An 11,586-nucleotide genomic window follows, 5' to 3' on the forward strand; every position below is an offset into this window, starting at 1 on the left:
CTCAATAGTCTCCACTACACTCATAGTTGAATAAAGAAATGGCAGTTATGGCAGTTAAGGGGAACTGTGGAGGTCATGGCAAGATCAAGAAGACCAAGTAAACTATAATATCACTGCTCATTTACTGGCTAGAAAGGCAAAGCAAAACCCCAATATGAAAGGAAAGAACCTACAGGAAGGTTTGGCTGGCAAAGGTGTGATTGTGCACTGTTCTGCTGGACCATGCGTACATTGCTGGAGTCATCAGAAGAAAACCTTACCTGTGACCTCGTCACAAATGTCAACATCTGAAGTATGAAAAACAATATGTAGATGAGCCATTGTGGAGACAAGTCCTGTGGATTGATGGAACTCTTTGGCTACAATCACCAAAGATGTGTTTGGAGAAAAAAGCAACATTTAGAGTGGATCTGTTATGCTTTGAGTTTGTGGGGCACCTAGTGGCACAGGAAACATTACATGATTAGAGGGAAGAAAGGATTCCACTAAATATGAGCAAATGTTGGAAGCAAACATGACAGTCAGTGAAGAAACTAATGCTGTAAAGATACTTCTAGAACAAGACACTGATCCAAAACATACCTCAAAATTCAGCATTACATACTTGAAGAAAGGCAGGCTGAAGCTTTTGGAATAGCTCTCACAGCCCTCTCACTTAAACATCTTTAAAAATTTGTGAGTTGATCTTAAACATGCTGTACATGCAAGATGGCCCAAGTATATCACAAAAGGAAGAGAGTGGAAAAATTCCAAAATACATGAATAGAAAGTGTAACGGGGAGCGAGGAGGCGGACGCATATGCGGAGATAAGCGAGATTTATTAAGGGCAAATCCAGGGTCAGGGTCGTAACAGTCCAGGTTCAAGTAGCCAATACGGAGAGAATGCGGGTCAGACATGATATACAAAAACACTGAACGTCAAACAAGAATCAAACAACAAACAAGATCCAAACAGAACAAGCTTCCAAGCATCAAACAGAACATCCAACACAAAGACCAACGAAAACAAAGGGCAAACACGGGGCTTATAAAACACAGGGATAATGGAGGACAGGCGGAAAACAGGTGGTGACAATCAGGGGTGGAGTCACTAAACAAGGGGGCTGGATCAAAACAAATGCACATGGAGTAGGAGGAGCCAATCGTGACAGAAAGACTTCTATTCGAATAGAATAGATACACAAATAAAAAGACTAAAAAGGGTTTGCAAGCTGTGATATCTACTAAGTAATGACTTACTAAGGTGTGCAAACTTTTGCATATGCAAACAGCTTTTGCAGATTTGAGCAAGTGAGAAAACATTACCATGATTACCTGCACAAATAATCAATTATGATTAATTGTTGTAATTGACAGCCCTAGTAATTATATAAGTAATATTATTTACATGAAGTACGCCTGCACTTCCATTATTTTCAACGTGAAATGTGGCAACAATGAAAAAGGAAGGACTGTGCACACAACAACTTTCCATCAAATTCAAATCCTAATAAACATCTCCTTTTCTATGTGAAAATACAAATTTGAGATAGATTGAAAGTTTAGAATCTGCATTTTCATCAACATTGTTCACTTGTTTCAAAGAGTTGTATTTTGAAAACCTGTAAGCATCTTTGAGTTCTTGAAAAGTGCTATATAAGTATAAAGTATTATTATTAGTATTAGTATTACACTGTTTACCTTGGCAGTGCATTTGCTTTTGCCAAAAATAATATAAAACTTGAAAATAAATACAGATGACCTCAATCCCTTAAAATCCCAGGCTTATTACATACTAAAGCTTGTCATTCAGTCACTACAGGGACACCATTGCAAAGTGGTTGAGCGAGTCTTATGTCAAAGAAGTGTGTAATAAAACTTGACCATCCAATTCTGCAAAGCATTAACTCACACTATCACTGTGCTTGCTCCTATGTCTGCTTCAGTATCAGGGATAGTTGCAAAATTACCAAAAGAAAATCTGTTGTCATTATTTTTTTTTATCATTTTCCTATTTTTAACTGTTATTATAATAGCAAAAAAAAACAAAAAAACAAAAACAAATACCAAACAATCCCAACCCCTACTAAAAAAAACTTTAACATTTTACCACCAAAAGTTAATTCCCATGTCAAATAAGTATGAATGCAGTAAAACATTACAGAAATATTTTATTATTAAGTTATTAATGTGTTAATATGCTGGTTTGAAGAATACAGTTCTTCAGGCTCTTGATTTGTCAGTGAATTCCAGCCTTCACATGGATTTTTCAATTTCATCATCAGCACATCTGGCTTGTGATACTGATGTTGGCCTCACCTGTCTTCCTAGAGTTAATTTAAAAGTGGTCACTGTAATGGCTGGTCAGTTTAGAACCACATTTAGAGCAGAGAATTACAACCAACCATGAAGAGGATAAACAATATCAAAATATAGAAGACAAAAGATAAGGATATAGAACTTACAGTAAGTAAAGCAAGGGCAATAGATGGAGGTAGATGGGGCCAGGAGTTTAAGAGATATATGTGTTGAAATTAGAAAGCTGTACTGACCAAACATATACACCGATCAGACATAACATTATGACCACCTCCTTGTTTCTACGCTCATTGTCCATTTTATCAGCTCCACTTACTGTACAGGTGCATCTTGTAGTTCTGCTGAAGTTTTTTAAACACCTCAGTATCGCTGCTGGACTGAGAATAGTTCACCAACCAAAAATATCAAGCCAACAGCATCCTGTGACTGATGAGAGGATGACCAACACAAACTGTGCAACAGCAGATCAGCTATCATCTGACTTTACATCTATAAGTTAGGAGTAATTTTAGAACAACAAAGTGCACCTGTACAAAAAGTGTAGCTGATAAAATGTTACAGAAGTGTGTAATAATACTTTGGGCCCCATGGCTTATTAAAGGCTTAATGTAGGCCAGCAGTTTAACTGGCATTTACTTCTTTAGTAAATTCTTTGATCAAAATTAAGAAAAGCAAAACAATCAATTAAATTAACCAAAATGATGTTCTTTATTAATACAATTTTTGACATTGTGGATACTCTCTCTCTCTCTCTCTCTCTCTCTCTCTCTCTCTCTCTCTCTCTCAGGATGAAAATCAAGAAGCACAAGCTGTTTCTATTCTTTTCAGTTGGGCTTTGTGTGGTCTCTTTCCTCTACTGCTATAAAACCCTCCACCAGGAGTTTCTTCTGCGGGACCTGTCCCACCACAAGTCGAGTCTGAAGTCCCTGGTCATCTTAAGTGGGTTCCTTTGGGGAGATCCGCTCTCCAACAACAGTTTTCTTTTTAACACTAACAACCGCAAAGATGTAGAAAAGGCAATGAGGCAAAAGAACTATGATGAAAAGGTAAATAAAATCAAAGCAAGACACAGACCTCAGAGAGAATGTGTCATCATGGCCACTGTTGTTTCTTTATGTAATTGTGTGTTGAACTGCGAGCAAGCAAGAAGGAATAAAAGGGGAGGGGTGAGAACCCCCTGCTGTGAAAATAATTGAAACTTCTCCAAGACAGACATGTCTAGATAAAACTGCAGCTTTCCTAATATGAAAAAAAAAACAAAACAGAACAACTGCCATAACAAAAACAGAAATTCAACATATAGAAAACTACGATATATATATATATATATAGTAAAACTATTTATAGAAAAGTATAAATGTTGATTGGTTTGCTCACCTACCAATGCACAAATCTAGTTCTGGTTTTGTAGATCATGGACATTTCAATCAAAAAGTATTGCATCGACATTAGTCATGAATAAAAAAAGTCCAAAACAGATATAATTATATTCACTGTTTTAGTAATAATACATATATACTGACAAAAATTTTAAGGATATGCCTATAGTTGCTGTCAGAACAAAAAGTACCTCCGTTTTTGTCATTTTTCAGATTTTGACATAATTTGAAATACTTGTTGCCCTTTATGATGAATTGACCAAAAGAAATGGCCCACAATTACATGGCAAAAAGTCCCAAAGGTTCCATTGACTTCCTAAAAGTAATGTATGTTTTTTCCTTCTCCTGTAAAGTTAGCATTTTGGAGATACAGGGTTTTGTTTTGTAACAACGCTATAGATCAAAATGTTTGTTGTGAGGACTTAGTTCCCTGGCCATGACACAGCCATCTGTGGATCCAAGATACTGTAACTGACTGTAATTCTGATCCTCAAGCTCTACAATGGCTAAATGGATCCGCTCAGGACCCACACAAGGAAGTCCTTGAAATGTGGCTAAAAATTTGCAAAACAAACCTTTAGGATTCTGAAAACATTTTATCAGGTGTGCCTTATACTTTTGTCTGGTATTGTTTCTATGTTTCAGTGTAGAATATTGTTATTATTATTGTGAAAGACTGATCTTTTTTCTTGTGTCAGAAACAGCCAGTGGCAGATTTTGTAATGCCTGATCCTACTGGTCCACATGGGGAACTTCACAAACGAACGTTCAGTTTACAGGACGATCACACCCCACATTTCATCCACACAGAGATGGGAGCTCTGTGCTTCCGTGATGGGACAGACATGGCTTCAAGTAAAGGCAAACCAAGCTACACCAAGGACAATGAAGATCAAAAGTTAAAACACAAGAAAAATAGCACAGTTGTAGAACACACGCTCAAGCCGGGTAGGAATGTTTCAGAGTGTGTTTGCCGCCAAGGTTGGCATGGCCCTAATTGTGGGGTACCCACCGTGATCCAACACTCAAACCTTCATACCAAGTCACACCTAAAGCTCAGGAAGGTTCCACGTAGAATCATCAATGCTATCAACATCAATCATGAATTTGACCTGCTGCATGTCCGGTTCCATGAACTCGCGGATGCTGTGGATCTCTTCCTGGTGTGTGAGTCAAACTTTACTGCCTATGGAGACTCCAAACCACTCACATTTCTGCAGCTTCTCCTTAATGGAACCTTCGACTACATCAAGCACAAAATTCTCTATATCTTCCTTGACCATTTCCCTAAGGGTGGACGAGCCAATGGCTGGATAGTGGATGACTATCTGCGCACTTTCTTGACAAAAAACGGACTGTCAAGGATTCAGGGTCTGAGGCCGGACGATGTGTTTGTTCTGAATGATGCGGATGAGATTCCTGTAAAAGAGGGGATTCTGTTCCTCAAGCTCTACGATGGCTGGACGGAACCATTTGGGATTCACATGCGGAAGTCCTTGTATGGATTTTACTGGAGACAAATGGGCACACTAGATGTGATATCAGGATGCACCATGGCCATGCTCGTTTCGGTCTACAAGGGGGATGGGATTCTGTTGAGACGGAGGGAATATTTTTCCATGCCAGGATTCAGGCAATACGAGAAAACCTCAGGACACGTGCTAATACCGTGGTCCATCGGAAGCCCGGTTCACTATGGTGGATGGCACTGTTCGTGGTGTTTCAAACCAGAAGGAATTTATTACAAACTGGTTTCAGCGCAAAATGGTGACTTCCCTCGCTGGGGAGACTTTGTGGAGAAGCGAAAACTCAGCTACATCCGGGAGCTAATACGAACTGGTGGCTGGTTTGATGGCTCGACACCACACTACCCTCCAACAAACCCCAGTGAGCACATGTTTGCTCCCAAGTATTTGCTGGACAATTATGAAAAGTATGACTACTTGCTGGAGAATCCATATGCAAAAGGGTGAAGATGAAAGACAGAAACAGATTTCTGTATGTAACATCATCTTCTGACCAGTAGGGGGGTGAAAGCAAGAACTGGCCTTGAAAATGGTAACATGACTAACACAGAGAGAATGCTAGAAAAAAGTTATTATGCTCCAGCAGTTAGAGGAAATGTCCCCTCCTACTAGTTTCATTGGTGAGCTGCACTCTGGAAAAGTGACTGAACACTGTAGTGTCACTTTAGCAACCTTATGAAAATATGAATGTGCTATGGAAGTTGGACAGAGATTTCTACCTTCAAATATCTGTAGCACAGTTGGGGCACACAATATTTATAAGGGGGAACTACTGTGGAAATTTCACATTGAAAGCTAGGAGTAGTTGCTCTCGCTAGCTTTTACAAAGTTCTAATGTGTGCCTATAATCGTAAACAGATCAGTAATGATCACAACAACAGCTATAGTTGTAACAAGCCACTGTATGAGTTTACAACAGTTTTCCAATATTGTGCACTATCAGGAATTTCAGAATAACCTATGGTGCCACTAAGAAGAAAAGATTGATGTTTAAGTACATGCTAAAATTCAAAATTCAAAAAAACAGCAATCAGTGCAGTCAAATATTAATTTGTTTACTTTTAAGGACTGTGCAAATTAATGATAATATAAAAAACAGTGTAATTCAGTATACACTATATGTCCAAAAGTTTGTGGACGAACCTTCTTATTAGTGAATTCAGCTGCATTAAGGTCACTCACTGCTGACACAGGAGTTCAAATGCACACACAGCTTGAATAGTTTCCATAGAAAAGTGGTTACAATAGAACAGGAAGCCCTTCAGTAGCTACACATGAGTCTAATATCACCATATACAAGGCCAAGTGTGGGCTGGACGGGTATGAAGCCCCCCAGCCTTGAGCTGTGGGGTAGTAGAACTGTGTTCTCTAGAGTAATACAGACCGAGTGGAGTTTAAGATCCAGAACTGATCATGCAACACCAATATTTGATTTCACTAGTGCTCCTGCAGCTGAATGCAATCAAATCCTGACAGTAATGTTCAAACATTTAATGTAAAGCTTTTCCAGAGGAGTAAAGACTTAGTTACTGCAGCTGTAATGTGTCAGAAAGATTCAGAAGCTCATGGTTAAAAGCAGAAAAAGAGGCTTTGCTGATAGAATCGAAATCCAGGTTTGTGGTCAAAAATCAAGCATGGATCAAATCCAGAAAAGACAACCAGTAACAATACAAACATAACAAAAGGCAAACAATCCAAAAGGGTCAGGCAAAAAGAGTCGAACACACAGGAAAAATGGTCATAAACAGGGATATCACGCACAGTAAAACATTAAGGTAGATGCAATAATTCACAACTAGACTGCACAACTGCTAAAGCCTGGGCTTATAAACTAAACTACTATGATCATATGACCCTCAAGACAGGTGAACAGAATTAGTACTCCAGTGAATGAGAGCACTGACTGGAACGTGAGGGAAGGTCGGGCATCTCCGAGCCAGAGGGAAGCGTGACAGCAGCAGAGGGGGGACAAGCTCCGTTTTGGAAGAAACAGTGGACCAGGTGTCCACAAACTTTTGGCCACATTGCGTATACACTGTATTAAAGGACCATCATATTAAATGAAATTCTGACATTTTGAATGAAGTCCAAATATATCTGATGAAAGCCTGAGAAGATTGAATGAGAATTGAATGTATAAAGCACAAACCAGCATCAAAAGTCAGAGACCAACTTTTTATTTATTTCATTTGACTTATTTATTATTCATTGTCAGAAAAAACACCTGAAAAGTTTACTGTTATACTGATATGTATTCAGCAGAGCAATACAGGGTGAGTCAAAAGTCAAAGGACACCGTTTCATCTTATTTTATTTTTTATTTTATTATCAACTTTTATCTCTGGGGTCACCTCAAACAAATTGTGTATGCTGAGAAAATCCGCAAGAAACACCACCTTCAGCTCCGCGTCGTGGAGCTTGTGACAGCATGAAAAATAAAATAAAATGATGTCCTGTGACTTTTGACTCACCCTGTGCATATGAGCCTGAACAATTTAATATGACAGAATCAGTATGTAATGTGTTCATGCTTTTACTTTATTATAGCTTCCACTGTTTTTCAGGAGATTTTCAGTTTTTCAAAGAAATCAATTTGTTTTTTACAAAGTTCAGTCTTGGACGTTAGTTGTATATCCTGGTTCTTCAATCCAAATAAACCCAGTTACAGATTTGGACGCAACAGTACATAAAACTTTACTTCTCGTGCCCAATTTTGCTGCTGCAAAGCAATTTTTCCTATTTCCTTTTCTCAGTAACAGCTTTTTGACAGCTACACATCCTTTCAGACTCAGAGTGTTAAGCTGTCTTCTTATTCAAATGCCTGTTTATTTTTTCAGACCTGACACAGAGAGGAGTCGGGTTGTTTTGAATAGTTGTTTGTGTGAATATTAGTGTCTGTTTGAAGGAGAACAGAACATCAGTGTCTCCTTTGGGAACAGCTTTTGTTGTAACTACCGTAACTGGTGGGTTTTGAGGCTGGAAGGATAGAAGAGTTAAAATTTCACTAAGGAACACAAACATAAATAAAGGACAAATGAAATACTGATAGATTTCATATTTTACTTAATATAGAATTTTTTTGTGTAATTTCTCCTACATTCATGTTTCCTGCTTTTCAATACTTAAAAAAAATCCTGACCATTTTGATCTCTGGCTTTTGATAAAAAAGGAACATAGAACTAGTAACAGCTCTGGAGAATTAATGCGCACCTGTACCTACTTTTTACTAGTCACCTGCACTTGGTTTCTCTGCTGAGAGAAACTCTTTTTCTTCATTGACAGCGCTTCTCGCTGTGAACACTGCTATACTGACAGTACACTGTCATCACTACTCTGGCATTGCTAAAACATCAGGAACTCTCAGGGATTTTATAGGGTTTATATACAAATCCAGGTCCAAAACAGACAGCAGGAGAAAGGTTTGTTGAGTAAATTCAGTTGAAAAGATTGTATTTTAAATATGTGCTTATTGTAAATAAAATAAATACAAGTAAATAAAATTAGAAAAGAGGCATTTTTATCATTAGGACCAGGACTAGAATCAAATTTTTAGGTGATTTTTTTTTTAAACAAAATCACAAATCATTAGTCCTTTTTTAACCATCCATAACTGATATGTACCATTTCCTTTCGTTTCATTATCTTATAAACACAGATTAATAAATATTATTTTCCCATTTGTTTTATTTTTAATAAATTTAGCAACAACATTAGATCTTATGAACAACCAAGAAGAAAACCTTTCTGGAACTAATGAGATCCACAACTAGCAGTGAGGCAGTGTCCTCATACATCACTTTTCCTTTTATCAACATCCAGAAATCAACTGGGAACTGATGACCGCAATTGTTGTAGGTACACAGTGTGTGCACTTTAACTTTTTCATTTCATAGGATTTATTTTCTTTCTTATGTTATTTTACAGGTGATTTGCCAGCTATTCTGCAGTACTAGCCAAATTATTAGCTGGCTGCCATGCATTAGCAACCAGCTTATTACCTAGCTGCCCCATTGTTAATAATCATGATATTAGCCTTATGCTTTGAGATGGTGGTTGGTTAGTGTAGTGGTTAACACCTTTGCCTTCTATGCTGTAGACTGGGGTTCAATCCCCGACCAGGGTAACCACCCTACACTATACCAATAAGAGTCCTTGGGCAAGACTCCTAACACCACCTTGGCCTCCCTGTGTAAATTGATCAAATTGTAAGTCGCTCTGGATAAGAGCGTCAGCCAAATGCCATAAATGTATATATTAGCTGGGTGATTTACTAGCAGACGTGTGATAATGGCCAAGTTATTACTGTGCTTCCATGTATTAATAACCAGGTTACTAGCAAGCAGATCTGCGTTATTAACTGCTTGTTAGCTCTTATGGACTTATAACCAGGCTATTGATGGACTGAATGGCGACAAATTTCTCTAATTTAACCAGGTGTGTAGTGAGTCAGGAGGTGACTTCCTCTCCACCCTCTGCCACACAAAGGCTTCTGCAGTGTAAGCCAACACCTGAGCCCTTCTCACGGGGAGGGGGCAGAAACAGGAGCTGGGGCTTTTACTCGTTTTGGCCCCTTTTGGAAAATGTCACTAGGACAGCCATCATGAGACCAACATGCCCAAAGTGATGCAGTCAGTCTGGGCGACAGTACACATGAAAGAGGACACACGAAAATGAGGCACAATTGTATTCGAGGGTGTGTGATTGTTAAAAGCCAACATTGACTTTAAAGGAATGATTAACAAAACAATAAATGAGTTTACACAAGTAATTACAATAAGCCAAACGGAGTCCAGGAACAGCCTTATAAACACACTGAGCAAGTTTCACTAGAACTTATTATGTAGATTATGCCCTGGGAACAGACACAACTACACAGCTTGTGACATACACTCTTAAAAACAGAAGTTCTAAATGGTTCCTGGCTTGGACATAAAGCTCTGGCGAATACCTGCACTTTATTTAGATCTTTTACAGTATGTGGAGACTCTTTAAACTTCAAAAAGTTATGTAAATTCATGCAGCTTGGTTTCTTGAAAGATCAATTCATTGGAAGGTTGTTAAGGGAGCCAATAGTGTTTCTTCAATGACACGTCAGCAAATGTTTTTCAGCACCTTTATTTTTCAGAATGTTAGAGATATTCTGCATTTTTCTCTTGAGTGACTCCCAGATGTACATAATCCTCTTAATAAGTCCATATACTGATAAATGTATACTAAAGACAATGTAATGTACAGTGTAATGTACATTTTCTGTGGTCTGTTACTACTCACTGAATCACAGTTTTTAACTTGGGAACTGTAACTTACTGTAACCTCCTGATTTCAGTCATTCTGACTCACGTGTAACAACGTCACATACGCTGTTCGTGTCTGATTCCAATTTATGACAATACTGGATGTAATTTACAGAGCACTGTGAATCATGTATATACTGTGATAAAAGCACAGAAGAAGAATGTATATTTGATTGTAACTATCCAAAGAGTTTGTATATATTTACTGAGTCATTTAGAAATAAGGGTCCATATTCACAGATTTTCCATAGACAACGTGTTCTCTCCACTTTTCTGTTTATTTTGCATGGTCACATTGCTCTTAAAATAATCTGTTTGCATAAAAAGAAATAAATGCTGGAAATATATAAATATCTCAGTTCATATGTTTGAGTAACATTGTATATGTGATTTTTTGTTTTGTTTTTGTTTTTGTTAGGTTGCCGTGTCACAACACAGACATACTACTGCAGCTAGCTAAATGTTAGGAAAGTTGTCACCTCCTTTGTAGATGCTGTGTACGTACTCTCATAGTGTAGGGATTTACACACCTGCTGTTATAAACAGAAACATCTTCTTGGGAAAATGGCAGTTCACCCTATTACACATGTGTAATTACATAAGACAAAATGTGGTGTTGCAACTATCAAAAGACATTCGTGTAATTCCACTAGTAAAAACAGAATGTCAGTAACATAATCTGTGCTGCTGTAATCCGTGTGTGTTGTTGAATGTATCACCAGTAGTTACACTGTTGCCACATGCATTATTAATGTGTAACTACACAGTTATTACATACACTTAGTAGCGTTAAATACAATTTTAGCGCACAGTTAACGCTAATAACTGTGGAGTTACACATTAATAATGCTTGCAACAAAAAATGTCATCGCTGGTGATGTAATCACTGCTCCAGATTAATCACAGCAGTACAGCTTCAGTGATGACTCCTGCCAAATCTCTCAGGAGGGGCAGTTGTGTGTCACAATTTTTGTGTAAATCAAATATAACACAAAAATTAGCAACACACAAAGGTACAAAATCAAAAAGGGTAGATGGTAAAAATATGAGTGGCCAGTGCAATTAAAAATTTTAAAGAAAAAACTGGA

The 11,586-nt window shown here is 37.9% G+C and overlaps 1 protein-coding gene across 2 annotated transcripts in view; it reads left to right on the forward strand.

Moving 5' to 3' along the window:
- The window catches only part of LOC108433480 (beta-1,4-mannosyl-glycoprotein 4-beta-N-acetylglucosaminyltransferase-like), a 31,278-nt gene extending 20,433 nt beyond the window's left edge, over positions 1–10,845 (forward strand). The window contains exons 2-3 of one of the 2 annotated variants that reach the window (XM_017708079.2): positions 3,087–3,345; positions 4,383–10,845. In XM_017708079.2, coding sequence (XP_017563568.2) covers positions 3,087–3,345; positions 4,383–5,651 — 1,528 coding nt within the window. In that variant the 3' untranslated portion in view covers positions 5,652–10,845. Of the gene's footprint in view, positions 1–3,086; positions 3,346–4,376 lie in introns of both variants that reach the window. The other variant, XM_017708078.2, reaches the window with a different exon arrangement.
- Positions 10,846–11,586: the final 741 nt, after the last annotated feature.

This window comes from Pygocentrus nattereri, chromosome 1 (assembly GCF_015220715.1).
Source record: "Pygocentrus nattereri isolate fPygNat1 chromosome 1, fPygNat1.pri, whole genome shotgun sequence".
Lineage (NCBI taxonomy): Eukaryota > Metazoa > Chordata > Actinopteri > Characiformes > Serrasalmidae > Pygocentrus > Pygocentrus nattereri.